This window comes from Ornithorhynchus anatinus, chromosome 18, assembly GCF_004115215.2.
Source record: "Ornithorhynchus anatinus isolate Pmale09 chromosome 18, mOrnAna1.pri.v4, whole genome shotgun sequence".
Classification (NCBI taxonomy): domain Eukaryota; kingdom Metazoa; phylum Chordata; class Mammalia; order Monotremata; family Ornithorhynchidae; genus Ornithorhynchus; species Ornithorhynchus anatinus.
Genome location: NC_041745.1, coordinates 5,343,945 through 5,360,771, shown reverse-complemented (window position 1 = coordinate 5,360,771; position 16,827 = coordinate 5,343,945). Strand labels below are relative to the sequence as shown.

The 16,827-nt window shown below is 48.0% G+C and overlaps 1 protein-coding gene and 1 long non-coding RNA gene across 2 annotated transcripts in view; one reads left to right on the top strand and one right to left on the bottom strand.

The window, feature by feature from the left end:
• Window positions 1-1,460: 1,460 nt before the first annotated feature.
• On the top strand, window positions 1,461-14,768 carry LOC120638976. The gene is made up of 2 exons (XR_005661041.1): window positions 1,461-1,567; window positions 14,205-14,768. It is a non-coding gene; the product is annotated as an uncharacterized LOC120638976 (long non-coding RNA).
• Window positions 14,658-16,827, bottom strand: part of ETS2 (ETS proto-oncogene 2, transcription factor) — a 21,290-nt gene continuing 19,120 nt past the window's right edge. Inside the window, exon 10 of the mRNA XM_029082974.2 lies at window positions 14,658-16,238. Within this exon, the coding sequence (XP_028938807.1) occupies window positions 16,023-16,238 (216 nt within the window). The 3' untranslated portion in view covers window positions 14,658-16,022. The remainder of the gene's footprint in view (window positions 16,239-16,827) is intronic.

The following is a 16,827-nucleotide window of genomic DNA, read 5'->3' as shown; positions in this document are numbered from 1 at the left end:
GCACCCACATTTCTTCCGTCATCGCGACTCACCGAGCCAGGCAGACTCAGTTATCGGAAGAACGTTCCCCGATTCCCTCGTCACTGTGGGGGTAGAGCCGGGTGCCTTAGGAAGGGTGGGTTGGCCGGAGCTGGAGATCAGGCCCCCTTGCAGCCGCCCCCTGCGAACTAAGAGGACAGATGGAGTGGTCCTGGAGGTCCTTTCTCCACGGTGCCGTAGATGTAACCACGGTCATGTGGCCTGGGAGAAACCCATCTCGTATCTTCAGATCCATCGCTCGCAGGCCTCGATTCCTCATTTAGAGGTAATAGCAGACCTATTTCCTCCCCTCGTTCCAGCCGAGCAGCCTAATGGTACTGGATGGCCCAGAGATTATATTTCAGCTTCAAGAATCCGTCTGACGCCTGAAACTGGATCTCGGAGGGAGAGAAAGAGTCCCCGGTTAGCTCCAATTTGACAGTTATTCTAATCTGGCAGGCTCTCGTTCCCACTAACCCGAGGGTTTCCGACTCAAAATCTCATCGGCGGAGGACGAGGGAGGCCCTCTAATGCTACGGCGGCCTCGTGAAAGTCAGCCGTCGCCGTGACGAATCACAAAAGCCAAGGCAGTGGTTATTTGTACAGGTTAATTATCAGGTGGAGGAAGGAGCGAAACGGCCATCGCAGATGGCGGGATACCCCACTCATCAGCCACGTTCATTGCCTGTGTATCTGGCTTCGCCGGGGCCCCGCCAGTGTGGTCTGAGGATCGGGCTGTTGTTAGGCGCACCGTATCCCTCATCCCGCTCCTAAATCCTGGGATCTCTCAGGCGGGTGGGAAGCCTTCCCAGGGAGCCCACTCAGGAAGTGCCGAACGGAGAGCTTGGAGACTAATAATAATGATGGCATTTGTTAAGCGCTTATTATGTGTACCAAGGACTGCAGGCTCAGGCTCATTCCTCTCGATCCGTCGCTTCTGTGGAAGCTTCTTTCCCAAGCGCTTAGCGCAGTGGACCGCACCCCGTGGGCACTCAGTAATTGCTATTGCTAAGACAACCTCCACCACCCACCTGGAGTTTCCCCTCAGAGGGAGATACACGAGAGGTATGCTGAGGCTCGGTGCGGATTTAAACAGGGGTCGGGGAGATGCACTCCTCCCGCTGTCCACCGGCAGTCCCGAAATTGGGAATATTCTTAAGAGAGAGGCCTGTCTGTTGTGCGCTATACTTGAACACTAGGGTGCCGCTTCCTTTCCAAACAAAATCCCAAATCCCTCCCCTGCTTTATAGAGGCCGCCCGCCTTACTTAGGCTCCCGCTGGCTCAAAGTCAGGTTGGTCAGAAAAATATTAAATAATAATAATAATAATGTTGGTATTTGTTAAGCCACTGAGGTGGAAAAATCCCTGCCCTCTAGCCACTTCGGTTCAGAGCGCTTAACAAATACCATGTAAAAGAACCTTTTTTGGCATCTCTTCCAGGTGTCATAACAAACGCGAGGACGGCTGTCTTCACAGCCGTTTCAAAAGAAAAAATAAGGGAATGTCTGCAAGAATTGAAGGACGCACCAACGCTAGTCATTCCTTCAAGGTATGTGCACACTGATTTTCCATTTGGTGAATTTAATTCATTATTATCAATAGTACTGTTGCTATTAAAAATAGATTGGGGCGGGGGTCGACAGAGGAGTGTCTGGAATTTTCTCGCCCCGCTCTTCCTGGCAAGTAGCAGCACTGCTCTGTATGTTGGGGAGGAGGGTGGGACCACCGTGCTGGTGAGTAAGTAGTTCTGCAGCGTGGCTCAGTGGAAAGAGCCTGGGCTTCGGAGTCAGAGGTCATGGGCTCGACTCCCGGCTATGCCACTTGTCAGCTGTGTGACTGTGGGCGAGTCACTTCACTTCTCTGTGCCTCAGTTACTTCATCTGTAAAATGGGGATTAACTGTGAGCCTCTCGTGGGACAACCTGCTGATCCTGTATCTACCCCAGCGCTGAGAACGGTACTCTGCACATAGTAAGCGCTTAACAAATACCAACATTATTATTATTATTATTAATCCACTTTCCCTGCCCACACCCCCCAACCTTTCGGGACTGATAGCCCCACACAGGTGACTTGCTTCAGGTTTTGCCCGCCACTCTACATACGAGATTCTCTGCTGCAGCTTCCCCTATCTCAGGCAGATTGGGGTTCTCCCAATCTCCCTTTTCCTAACCCAATTCCCATCGACTCTTCCCACAGCCCCCCTAAGACTCCGGGATTTGGGGGCTGAGCTGGGACCTGCCTCCCGACAGGGCTCTCTCCTAACAGTAACTAAACGGGAGACCAAACTCGACAGCGGGTCTCCTCAGGGAAGCCGTTAATTGGGGCGCGGGGTCCAAGCAGCCAAGGATCTAGAGCCCTAGATTTCTCTAGCCCCTGAAAATCCTCACTTGGATGATCTTTGACCCAGGCAATGGCTGCCAGAGGTCACCGTGTCCCCTGACCTTACCCTGCATCCACTCTCGTCACCCCGCTCGGTTCCACTGGCGGAAAATACAGCATCTCCAAACCTGCTTTCTTTCCCCTAAAGCAATGGCTTAGTTTCGTGTTTCACTGTCATCCTTGTCTTTTCCACTCTTCTAGGAAAATGTCCCTCCGTTCCCCTTCTCCCCACTGGCTCTGCTTGCACAGTTCCCCGCTGGTAAATAAAAAGGCTAGCGTCCAAACATCTTTTTGTAAACAATTACATGGTTCAGAAGATGAAACCATACTGTCTTCCCAGATGGGAGTAATTGATAAAATTATAGCCTCCAACTCTCCTTCCTAATAACCAGCTGCAACGGCTGGACACGTTCTATATCGCTCGTGTACTTCTGCGTAGCCCTTTCTTCTTAAGTCACGTCTTCTTGGTGGAGAAGCTGGGACCGATTAAGCTTGGGAATGAAAGAGTGGGTGTTCAGACCTGTTGCCCTAAATGGGAAAAAAAAAAGTTTTCCGTGTGACTTAAGAAAGCTCAAGTGAGGTGAATAGGTTCCAGCAACAACACTGCAACGCTGACCCCGAGGCAGGGGAGAGGGCGAGTGGGGAGGAGGGAGTTGGAGTGGGGCCACTGGATGGGCTGGGTTTTGAATCCATGCCTCCTTCGTTGGAGGTTGGAGGTTGCGAGTCCTTCTTTCTCTTTAGCGCGGGGCAGAGGCAACTCGATCCTAGGATGCTTGGTTCGGTGGAGGATCCAGGAAAGAGTTGGTGAGGAGAGGCAGAGATTCATCCTGCCGTGAAATGGTACAGGGTGGGAGAAGAAATAATCATGAGTAATTGACTCTCCCAAGCACTAAATGCAGTCCCTGTGCAGACAGTAAGCGCTCAGTAAATGCAGTTGATTGATTTTTTTTATGTGTGTGCATGTAAGTGTTGAATGCGTGTCTGAGACGGTATTAAAAACTAGGGTAGATACAAGCTGATCAGGTTAGACAGTCCATGTTCCACACTGGGCTCACAATCAGAATACCCATTTTATAGATAAGTGACCCGAGACACAGCAAGTGAAGTAATAATGTTGGTTTTTGTTAAGTGCTTACTATGTGCAGAGCACTGTTCTAAGCACTGGGGTAGATACAAGGTCATCAGGTTGTCCCACATGAGGCTCCCAGTTAATCCCCATTTTACAGATGAGGTAACTGAGGCACAGAGAAGTGAAGTGACTTGCCCACAGTCACACAGCTGACAAGTGGCAGAGCCGGGATTCGAACCCATGGCCTCTGACTCCCAAGCCCAGGCTCTTTCCACTGAGCCACGCTGCTTCTCTAGTGACTTGCCCAAGGTGTCACAACAGACAAGTGGTGGAGCTGGGATTAGAACACATGTCCTTCTTACTTCCAGAACCATGCTCTTTCCACTAGGCCAGACTGCTCCCCTGCGTTGCAGTGGGAGTCTTTATGTTCCGTATTTTTATTTTTGATTGATTGATTGATTGATTATAGCATCCCCACATGGTGGACTGTAGCCACCGGCTGAGTTCTTTAAATTGTCTGTATGCAAAATGGGGTGGGGTGGCCCCACCTTCCACAGTAAATCAGCCAATTCACTGGGAGGCCAAACTCAGTGACAGCCCAGTCAGACCTCCAGTTTGCCCAGGAGGAAGAGCTGCTCCTGCATGAACTGGGAAGTGCAGTTCAGTGTGAGGGAGGGTTGGGTGGATATAAACCTGCAGCAGCCTTGGGGGTGCTTTGTGCTTCCACTCTGGAACGAGGAAAGATGTAAGGCTGAGGAATAGGCTGGCCACGTGTCCTCTTTTCAGCTGGCCCTAACATCCCCAGGACAGATCATAATAGTAAAAATAATAACAAGAATAATAACTGTGGTATCCATTAAGTACTTACAATTCGCCAAGCGTTAGATCCCACGTGAGGTTCGCAGTCTAAGTAGGAGGGAGAAGAGGTATTGAATCCCCATTTTGCAGGTGAGGGAACTGAGGCACAGAGAAGTTAAGTGACTTGCCCAGTGACTTGAACAGTGAGCAAGGATCACCAAAGTGAAGTTCTGGGCTTTCTGGGTACCTCAGGGCTTGGACCCATGGTGAATTTCGGCGGTCACTCGTCTTAGTGATTGGGAAGAACATCAAGATTTCCACTTGGGAAGTCTGCGGTTGTCAGATGGCGAGCATTGTGAGTGGGTCTGTTACACCATTTGAGGGTGTGAGACATTTCTGATGTATCCAGGGGAACAAAATATCTTGGACATTTATTTATTCTAACCCTAACAGGATTCACATTTAGGGTCAAATGCTGAAATAAAAATGCTTGCATTTCTGTATCCAGAAAATGTAAGAGCAAACTGAAATGCAAATATTTGTGTCTATCTATTATGTATAACGGTTGGATATGTAAAATAATATTTATTGATCTATATGTATGAATCAATTATTTATTCTGCTTTATTTTGATATTTATTTCCGACATACTTGCTCTAACACTAATAAGAGAAGCACCATGGCCTGAGCCCATAGAGCACGGGCCTGGGAGTCAGAAGGACCTGGGTTCTAATCCCGACTCTGCCACTTGTCTACCGTGTGACCTTGGGCAAGTCACTTAACTTCTCTGGGCCTCAGTTCCCTCATCTGTCAAATGGGGATTAAGACTATGAGCCCCATGTGGGACAGGGACTGTGTCCAACCCGACATGCTTGTATCGATCTCAGCACTTAATACAGTTGCCTGGCACATAGTAAGCACATAACAAATACCACATAATGGTGATATTGAGCACTTAACGAATACCATTAATATTATTATTGTTACTGCTAATAATAATGATAATAATTGTGGTACTTGGTAAGCGCTTTCTATGTGCCAAGCACTGAGATAGGTACAAGATAATCAGGTTGGACCGCAGTGGGATCCAGTGAAAGGAAGAGGGAGAACAGATATTGGATCCCCATTTTATAGATGGGGAAACTGAGGCACAGAGAAGCTCGGTGACTTGTCTTAGGTCTCACAGAGGGCAAGTAGCAGTTCCGGGTTCAGAAGCCAGGTCAGTGCTCTTCCCATTAGGCCATACTGCTTCTGTTCTCCCTAACTAATCCCCATTCTTCCTCCTGTCCCCACTATTTGCACATATTTTGTCTGTCTCCCCCGTTAGATGGGAAGCTCCTTGGGGTCAGGGAATATTTCTCTTGTTTCTGTCATACTCTCTCTAGGGCTTACTTAGCACATTGCATCCCACGTAGAAAATGCTTTACCTTTAAGGGTTAAGAATCCCACTCTTGCGTGGAACAAGGGAACCTCTCATTCCCCTTGGACTCCCGTGAGGAATCTCAAGCTTGGGATTTGGAACAAGGGAACCTCTCATTCCCCCTGGACTCCCGTGAGGAGTCTCAAGTTTGGGATTTTGTCTTTAGGGAATGCATTTTATGCTGCTTCCACTGCCTTCCCACCTCGACAGGGTGGGTATTTAGTTAATGACCAGGTTCCCAAAAAGCAACTGTCACCTCGCTTGTTAGTGCTCTGGACATGCCACTTAAGAGGTGGGTGGTATACTTAGGAACAAGATTTCCATTATGTGGTTGAGATCTAAGTAGTTTGGGAGATAACTGGAAGTAGAGCTCACCCCGAACGTTAGTACACGGCTACGTATGGGTTCACTCTGTGGTCTCTATAGGAAAAGAGGAAGAGCAGGAAAAACCGGGCAGAGTTTCCCGTTCTCTTGGAACCATCCTAACAGCTAACGAAGGAATTTTGTTTATAAACTCTAATAAAGGATCTTTGTCACTTTCCAAGATGTGAACCACAATTTTAGTGGTGGGTAGGGAGGAGGTTGGGCATGTGATACTCCAGGGATGAATCTTTTTTTTTTAAGGAAACATCTATCTGAATCCCTTTTTGTGGATTCAGATAGATGTTTACTGCACCATAATCCCATCAGCCTGGTACATTCCCTGGATCAGGAGATTAGCCTGAGTCTCAGGTTTCCGGATGGAAATGACATATATACTCTCACAATAAGCACATCACCCAAGAATAAACACGATCTCTGTACTCTAACTCCACCCCCACCTTCTCTCCTCCATCCCTACCATCTGCCAGGACTCCCAGGCCCTGGGACCATTCCACCCAAGGCTTCTCCTCCCCGAGTGTCTGGGGGTCCCGGAAGTCTGGGCCCGGATTTATCTTTCCTTTCATCTCACCCGGCCCTCTGATTGCTTTCGGCCTTGTGACTTCCCACCTCCCGGACCCTACGCCCCAGCACTCAAAGTAAAAGGTTGGCACTTAAGCCTCAGACTTCCTTCTCCCCACAGCCGAGTCGAAGCCTGGGAGAATGTCAGGTCTGCTAATTCTGTTGTATTGTGCTCTCCCAAGTGCTTACTACAGTGCTCTGCACGTAGTGGGCGCTTGATAAATACCATTGATTGATTGGTTGATTGATTGATTGGTCCTCAGTGGCCCGAGAGGGTGGACTCGTTTCTCTCTGCACCTCTTTCCTAGGAGTGGGAGACTTAGGGGCTGGGAAGAACCTAGCCCAGGAAGCGTGAAAGCAAAGACATTTTCAAAGGATCCAGAAAAATATGCTTTCCGTTCAGTCGGCGGTATTTACCGTTTCCTTGCAAATGCCTCAGTTTCTGTCGCTATGATTGAGGAGAGGGATTGAGCACTCAGAATGTGTGCTGTTTCCCTTGGGCTGACATCCTCCCATAAACAATGCTGAGGCGAGGCCTAAGTTCCTATCTCCATCTTTGCTTTCTCCCCTCCCAGTAAACCTTCCCCAGCCTGTTATTAGTAGTAACCAGATTCTATCTGGAAATGAAAAACCAATCCTCTAATGTTCTGAGCTTCCCTTAATTAGTTAATGACCTCGATAGGAGGGTTCAGGCTTTCAACTGGGTGATCTGACCGTGCGATAGCCTTGACTGGCCTCCGGCATCAAGACCCAAGCGGCCGTCAGAGAAATGATGCCGGGGCCCAGACTTTGCCCCGATATTTGTTCATCTGTGGGCTGACCGGAATAGGTGGGGCCTGCCTTGGGTGGGGTTGAGCAATGAGTCCAGTTGGCAGTACTATAGGGGGAGAGTGTTATCGATATAACGGAGCAGGGGCGCTTTCAGGAACAGACACCGTGTGTTCACCTTTGGTGACCAAATAGAGGAGGTGTGGAACTTCTCCACAGGAAGAATTACCATTCTAAAAGTTCGTTGTTTTTGCTTGAGAGACCAGAAGGGATCAGGTCCCATTGAGCCCAGGGTTCCATCCCCAAGGGACGATTGCCTGGTTTGACCTTCAACTGCATGGTCTGGGAGGTACCATCTATTATCTTTCATTCTGGACCCCTTGTCCGGGAATTTATCCAAACCTTCCTTGAACCTATTGATATTTTCTGCTAGGCTCATCTCCTAGGCTCATGAGCCCTAGGCAGAATAAGGTTTTCCTTTTGTTGATTTGGAGCTTTAAAGCATCGTGATACCCTTCGCTCTTGGTGTTGTGGGATTTGCAGAACAACTATTCCTTGTTCCCCTGTCCAGCCCCTTGGTGATTCGGTAAACTTCAATCACGTCCCTTCTCAGCTTGCGTCTCTCCAGACTGAAGAGTCCTCCTATAGAAGATGCCCCCCAACACTGATCATTTTGTACCAAATGCGCATAATAATAATAATTATTATAGTATTTATTAAGTGCTTACTATGTGCCAGGCACTGTACTGCTCTGGGGTGGATACAAAAAATCGGGTTGGACATAGTCCCCGTCCCACATGTAGGCAAGGATTTGGAAGAGCCTTGTTGAGAAGAAAGACCCTTGAAGGAAAGGTCCTGGAACCAACATGGGAATAAAAGTGCCCGGTTGGAAGCTGTAGTTTGTCCTCAAGGCCCCAGGAATCAATTTTCTGCCCAAACTGGGTATCTACAGAACCTCCCTAATTCCTTCCTTTCCGTTGGTTCTTTCTTTTCAGCCAGCCACATGTGTTGTTGATAAGCAAGTTCTTTGGGCATCAAACCGACTAGAATGCCATTAGCTTGATGCTAAACTGAACACCCATTTTTTGGTCCCCCGTCCCACATCGTCGTTATCATCAATGGTACTTGTTGAGCCCTTCCTGTGTGTGGAGCTCCATACTTAAGTGCTTGGGCAAGAACAATGCAGTCAATCAGTCGTATTTTTTGAGCACTTACTGTGGGCCGAACATTGTACTAAATGCTTGGGAGAGTACAGTATCACAGAGTTGGTAGACATGTTCCCTGCCCACAAGAAGCTTACAGTCTAACTGTAATTTCCTTGTGGGCAGGAAACCCGTCTCTTAGTTGTTTATTAGTGGTAGCAGTAGTAATAATAATAGTTGTTCAGTCATTTCTGTATGTCAAGCTCTGTCCCAAGCATTAGGGTAGATAATAATAATAATAATTTTGGTATTTGTTAAGCGCTTACTATGTGCAGAGCACTGTTCTAAGCACTGGGGTATACAGGGTAATCAAGTTGTCCCACATGAGGCTCACGGTCTTAATCCCCATTTTACAGATGAGGTAACTGAGGCACAGAGAAGTGAAGTGACTTGCCCAGGTCACACAGCTGACAAGTGGCAGATCTGGGATTCGAACCCATGACCTCAGACTCCCAAGCCCGGGCTCTTTCCACTGAGCCACGCTGCTTCCCATAATGCAAGTTAATCAGGTTGGACACAGTTGCTGTCTCGCATCAGGCTTTCTGTCTAAGTAGAATGATGATCAGGAATTTAATCTCCATTTTTCAGATGAGGAAACTGAAGGTCAGAAAGTGAAGTGATTCGCCCATGGTCACACAGCAGAGGGGGCGACGGTTGGAACCTGGCTATATGACTCCAAGGCCTGCTCTTTCCACTAGGTCACACTGCTCCGCTCAGGCCACATTGCTCCTCTCTGTTGTACTCTGCAAAGTACAACAAACCCATTGCATCCAGGGGGCATTCAATAAGTACCATGCTGAATAGCAGCTTGGCTAGTGGATAGAGCCCGGGCCTGGGAATCAGAAGGTCATGGGTTCTAATGCCGACTCCGCCACTTGTCTACTGAGTGACCTTGAGCGAGTTACTTCACCTCTCTGGGCCTCAGTTCCCTCATCTGTAAAACGGGGATTACGATCATAAACCCTGTGTGAGAAAGGGACTGTGTCCATCCCACTTATTTTATATCTACCCCAGCACTTAGTACAGTGCCCAGCATTTGGTAAAGCATATAGTGAAGCGGCGTGGCTCGGTGGAAAGAGCACGAGTTTGGGAGTCAGAGGTCATGGCTTCTAATCCCAGCTCTGCTGCCTGCCAGCTGTGTGACTTTGGGCAAGTCACTTCACTTCTATGTGCCTCAGTTACCTCATCTGTAAAATGGGGATGAAGACTGTGAGCCCCACGTGGGACAACCTGATCACCTTGTGTCTCCCCCAGCGCTTAGAACAGCGCTTTGCACATAGTAAGCGCTTAAATGCCATCATCATTATTATAGTAAGCATTTAACAACTGTCATAATTATCATTATTACCATTACTACTGTCAGCTACTCCAGCGGAAGGCGGTTTGTTTTCATGGATGTCATTCCATACTCCTCTGCATTAGGATGATTTCTCCTTTTCTTGATAGAGTTACTAATTCAAAAAAAATCAGACCTGCTTCATATAGCGCAGAACCCCACTCTGGAATCAGGCAGTGGTATTTATTGAGTGCTTTCTGGGTGCATAGCACCGTACTAAGCGACTGGGAGAGTTCAATACAACAGAATTAGCAGTTACGCTCAGTGCCCATATTTAGTTTATGGCGTAGAGATGAGGTTTTGTAATCAGTTATTTGCAAGAACAATCAGAAACTGCCCAACTATCTCGTGCAGTGGACTGGAGCCAGGTGAGGAAGCAATGAATATGTTGTCTCTCGGGGTTCGCCGGGCAGGGACTGGCCAGATGAAATGATGGTGGGAGCTCCCAGCCGAGCTGGTGACCCGCGGCGACCGCTTTCCCGAGCAGAGGGTGTCCCTGAGTTACATTCCAATGGAGGACTGTCGGCCTAACGCGTGAGCAATGATTTAGGAATTGCAACCACTGAGGTCTTATCTCCGCTCCTCCAGTGATTCACTGGACAAGCTCAAACGCGGCACTAATCCTCGGTTAAAGGGTTGCCTCCTCCCTTGCCGTATCTGTTAAATTATCATACCGACCTTCCTCACCGAGGAAGATTGGGCAAATGAATGACAACCCAGCATTTCACATTTCTAAGCGCTACAGGAATGGGAGCTGGAAGCGTACCAGGCCGTAACCCATCTGGTTGTCAACTTTCTAGGACAAAGTGGATGTACACCTCTACCGGGGTTGAATCTCTACCAGCTCATGCCCGATCAGCCAGCTAGAACTCTGTGACCCCGAAGTTTGGTTCTCATCCTGGTTAAAAACTGGATTGTTCAGCTCGTTATGGGCAGGGAACATGCCAGCTAAGTCTGTTGTACTCTCCCAAGTGCTTAGTACGGTGCCCTGCACACGTAGTAAGCGCTCAGTAAATGCCTCCGATCGACCGGTTGATTACAGACACAGCATGTACAGGTAGGACTCTTGGAGTCAATCCAGCATCTTTTGTCATAAACTCGTGACATCTGCCCCAAATAATCACCTCTTTGAAGTTTGGCCAGTAGAATAATACACAGGCTACTCAAAATTCAGATATGCAATTGGCGATGTAACAAATGCCTTTATCCACAGAATTGTGATGAAATCAATCCACAGGGAATGTTTCTTTAGACCATCCAATGATCCACCTATCCTAATACGATTCTCCTAATTCTTCTAACTAAATATCCATAGTAAATATGAGTTGCAGAATTGAGGCTGTGAACCAAAGGATGAGAACTCTCTTAGGTGTCAGACATTCTCCCAAGCAAAGGAATATTTTCTCGGAAGGTCCATCCAGTGTCATTTACAAGTAGGTTAATTGTAGGCATTTATATGATGGGTCACAGTTGATAATAGTAACAATAATAATAATGATAGCGATGGTATTTACTAAGTGCTTACTATATGCCAAGTTCTAAGTGAAATGCTGTGACAGATATAAGACCAGCAGGTTACACACTGTCCCTGTCCCTCACAAAGTCACAGTCTAAGAGGGACAGAGAAGCAGATATCTTATCCCCACCTTTCAGATGAGGAAACCGAGGCAAAAAGAAGTGACTTGCCCAAGATTACAGGCAAGTGACAGAGCCAGGATTAAAACCTGTGTCTCTTGATTCCCGGTCACATCCCTTCCCCACCAGGCCAGGCTACCTTAATTCAAGTATTCATACGGGTCAAGGATTTGAGCTAGGTTACAGGACTTTTCTAAATCAGCTATCACACTAATATGATATTTGCATTTAATACAGTGAGCATTTTAGTAGATCATTTAAATTGGGTGGCGACCGTGTTTAATCCCGTGTTTCATAAGGTGCCTCATTGGTGCATAACAACTGTGTATCAATTGGAATTCAATCAATCAATTTCTCCAGGCTGATCCTGGGAAGAGATGGATAGGAAAAGGAATCGCCATTCGAGGAAGGGAACGTGTTGTCTCGTGGAAAGTAAGAAAAGCGGGTGGAAAGGCAGGGCACTGGCTGCCTGATGAGGCACCGTTTAATTCCAGAGAGGATACTTGCAAGATGTTTTTTCAGACCTGGTGAAAGTACCCCAAGCAAAGACAGTGGGTGAATCCCTGAGAGTGGAACTGCCTCTTAGCTGGGCTGACCCTATGTGGAAGCCCAGGATGGGCGAGACAGAGGTCACTCATGCATGTTCCCTATGCTTCTTGCACCCTCCAGGACTGAGAGTTGGAGGACTTGGGTTCTAATCCCAGATCTGCCACTTGCCTGTGTGACCTTGGGCAATTCGCTTAACTTCTCTGTCTCAGTTTCCTCACCTGTATAATGGGGATTTGATACCTTTTCTCCCTCCCACTTAGTGTGTAGGTCTCTAATAGGACAGGGACTTTGTCTGACCTGATTTGTCTTCTGTTTCCCCATCCCTTACTACAGTGCTTGGCACTGTAAACAGTGGAAACGGTATCCAACAATAGCCCTGGCTGGGCCCCTTTCACGGTCAGTGGGGCAGGTCTGGCCTTGGCGACGAAAAGTCCACTCGTTCAGTGAGAAGCGAATCGGTTAGAGGCAGGCCTGTCTTCCTGATGCTGAGTGACAGCCACCTTGGGGCCAAGATAAACTGCTTCAAGACAGTTGACCTTTTTGTAGAGACCAGCCGGAACCTTGCCAATAACCTACAGGGAGACTTGACGTCTAGCTTTCTCTAGCCTCTCCATTTTGGGTCTCTGACTCCTTTCCTGATAATTCTCTGCTTTCTTGGTCCCTCCAGTGAGGCTTCCAGTGCTGGGATTTCTTTGCATCCTCTCCACTCCCCAACTCTCTCAGGCCTCCTAGTTGACGTCTGTTTCATGGGGCCATAACTCCCACCAGTCCCCAGGTTTAAGGCCTCCTCAACCCCTTTCCACTGATCTTCTTTCCCACTGCCTGCAGGCTCCATGTGCAGAGAACATGTCTGACCACATAGACTGCTTTTAGGGCATGAGGGTCTCCAATTTGCTGTCACGGAAGGCAGCTTAGAACCCGCTGGTTCACTGGATGAGGCTTTTGGAAATTGCAGATTGTGTGCTTAAGAAAAAAGCCAAAAAATATTTTGTCAAGTCTTGGGATTACTTCATACTATGACAATTATAAACTCTGTAATGCCATTTTGAACTCATAGGAAACGACCGTTTTTAAGGGCAAAGAGAATGGCTGTAAAATAGGTGGCAAGATTACACTGAACTGTAAGCTCTTCAAGGGTAGGGATCTTGTCTTTTTTTTTTACTGCATGCCCTCAAGCAGCTAATAGAGTGCTCTGCACCCAGTAGATGCTCCATAAATAGTGATGAATTGAATACATGCCAAATAAGTCTGAGGTAGGGAGAGGTCTTTTGGAATAGATTTCTGCCTGGGCTGGATCTGGGAGACAAGACCTCACCATGTCCTCTTTCCAGCCCCAGCTCTGCCTAGCCCTGATAAGTCTTAGCCACTGGCAGATGTTACTAAGCTCTTTCCACTGGCAGATACCAGATCCTCTGTCAGATGTTAATAAGCTCTTTCCAGTTCCTGTTGTATTTCTGTGGGCTGGTTGTGGAAATCTATCTATGGGGAACCGTGAGCCTATTGGTGGCTGGACATTGCCCACGGTCTCTTCTCTGCGTACCGTGGGAACCGTCTCGGAGAAGGCAATCATAGGGAGGGGGTGATGACATTGATGAATGGTGGGAAAGAGGGAAAGGAGAAGACAAGAGAATAATGTGTTTTGGGAAAAAGAATTTCAGAATAATGTCATGTGGGTGGTCCCTTTGAGGGGCAGAGCATCTTTTAGTTGTGGTCTAACCGGGCACAGATGCGAAAATTGAAAAGGCCACAAAACTTTTAAAATGAAATAGCCAGAGGGCGACACTCCTTCCACACTGACTTGGTCCTGTGTGTGTGTGAGATTGTCAATTCCGAACTCAGATTTTTTGAGAGTGACATAACTGTGGGGGATCCCCAGAGCTGCAGGGAGCTGGGTGTGGCCGGTGCAGAGAGCTCCCTACGTTGGGTCTGCGTTTCCAGATCCCGCTGAACGGGGCCTTGGGGGAAAACCATCCTTAAACCGATCGCACTCGGTCTTGTCTGGGCCTGCTTGCTTGGCTCCGCTGGACTATAAACTCCTGGAGGGCATAACCCAGGTGTCTTCGCTACTCTTCATCTTCACCCTTAGCCAGACACCTGAATGCTTAAGACACACCCAAGGGCGAGGTGACTCAAGCACAGCTCCCGGAAGACAGGGACTGAGGACACCGGAATCCTCACCCTCCTCCAGGAGCCTGCTGGGAGTCCAGAGGCTGTGACGGGTGCCGAGAAGCCATGATGTGCGGTGCCTTCCGGTCCGCCGATGCACGATCAGAGCTTCTAGTTTGCATCCGTGAAGTCAAGGCTCCAAGGACCAGCCCGAGTTAGTCTGTTGAAACTCACACCGGGGCTTGCTTTCGATCAGAGACCCATCTTTTTCCTTTGTGCCTTTGCCAGTGTACCCAAAATCTTTTAACAACCGGTCTTCCTCTTGCCTGGCCTCTGGTCTTCTATGGACATCTGACTGTGGACCTTGAGCAGAGCTCATTCCACCCCAGGAAAGTGCCTGAGACATTTTAGAGTGATCAGAGATTGAACAAACTTTTCTTCCATTCAAGAGGTTTTAATAAACAACGGATTCTGTGGAAACCTCTTGCAATGCACAATATGTTTACACTGAGCTGAGATAAAAATAAAGCTTTCTTACAAATTACATTTTTCCAGTGAATTGTTTTGCTGTTGTTGGTCTTTTTGCAGTAAAAATAGCTGCTACATAAATCCCTCCTGATCTCTGAAAAGGAGTCACATAGTTCCAAAAATAGAATTCCTATTTTAATCATACAGAATGAATTGGGGACGGAAGGCACAAGGGGAGTAACGAGTCGGGACGGGTCGGGAGGGAGGGAGAAGAAATATACTGAAACTGAAACATAAAATATGGTTTGCATATAAGCCGATTTAAAAGGCCATGCGTAAGAATGGAAAACATATGCTGTTTATCAAGAAAAATACCCATTTTATATCTATTAACTTTACATTTTCCATTAGAAGAGAAAGACAAAAAGTTCAGTTCTGCACAAACAATAATATTAGCTTCTTGTAAAAAGGCCAAAATGTACAAAGTCTTTGCCAGATATGGTCATGGTAGAAAACTCAACCAAGTCCATCTAGATTTGTTTTCCTGCAGGCATCCAGCGTGGGCATGTACTAAGCACTTTCCGACCTCTCCCCGCCTGACCCTGGCAGATCAAATATTTATAAAATGCTGTATGTGCGACTGAAAACGTAGAATAAACACTGGATATGTTTGCATTCTTCCTGTTTCAAACACGCTTATATAATTAGTTTAAATTACAATATACAAATTTTTGTTAAATAGGATTGTTTCCAATAACAACCATAAGATTACGATAATATACACAAAAGGACCTTTGAAATGGTGTGATTTTTTTTTCCTCACTCCCCCCTCGAAGGAAATGTTTTTGCATTTTCCTCCACCTGGTTCCAAAAGGCCACAACGTCGGGGCACCTAACCAGCATGCATCTGCCCCATCAAAACGGTGGAAAGTCTGAACAATCTTCCCTTCCAGTCTGCTTTAGCTCCAGGTAGCTCTTCCAGCCTATCTTTTCAGGCCACCTTTGGGCTAAGTTCCAAGAAGCCTTGCGATGTACCGATTCAACAGTTCCCACCAACTCACGCCACCTTCATTTCCGAACATCATCGCCAAGAGCATTTCCGCCCCGGGCCCCGCGTGGAGAACGAGGCAGCCTCGGCCAGAGCAGCGGAGTCCGTCGAACTGAGGCCGCCGCTTCCTTCCGACCTCCCCCCGGCTTCACCGAATCACTTCCTTTCTAATGTTCCTTATTTCTCAGCGGCGCCCCACCTCGAACGGCCGGAAGCCGGGCCCCAGGTCCACAGTACCGACTCACACACGACCTACATCCGGTTCGGGTGCGATCGGTCTGCTCAGTCCTCCGTGTCCGGCTGCACCCCTAGCATGGCGTGCAGTTCTTCCGCCGTGTACCCGAGCAGGTTCTGGAGGTCGCAGACAAAGCGGTAGACGTAGCGCTTTCCGGACGTCTTGTGAATGATGTTCTTGTCATAGTAGTAGCGGAGACCCCGGCTCAGCTTCTCGTAGTTCATTTTCGGCTTGTTTTTCCTCCTTCCCCATCGCCGGGCCACCTAGGGAAGAGGGATGAGATAGGCAAAGGGTTAAGGTGAGTTGCCTCTTCAACCATCCGGTGGTAACATCCGTTACTAAGAAACTGCGGTCGAGGCTTCGGGGACCCGTTAGATCAGTGTCTTGGCCACCAACTCACGGGGCAGAATTGAAGAGTTTAATTCAAGAGGATAGATTCGTATGGAAGGAGGAACGGGAGGACAGGAGCCCACACAGTGACCCGAAATGGTGTCTCTCCAACCTGGGCATTCTATCCTCAGCACTAAGAGCGCCTAGAGGCTAAGGGCCATAACTTGGTCTTTTGTTCCCTGTCCTTATTTGTGGAATAGTGTTTTTTTATATTTTTCCAAAATTCTTTCACATCTCCTTCTCTCCTCACAACATCCCTGGGACGGAGGGGGGGCAGCAGAGATAATTATCCCCATTTTACAGAGGAGGAAGCTGAGGCCCAGGAAGGTTAAGTGACCTGCCCGAGGTCACCTAGAAGGCCAGGGGCACAGCTGGGTCTAGAAACCTGGCCTCCTGATATTGGAATTCACAGTGAGGCCTCGTGCAGCGCTCTGCATACAGCAGGTCTCAAGAAAGTGCCGC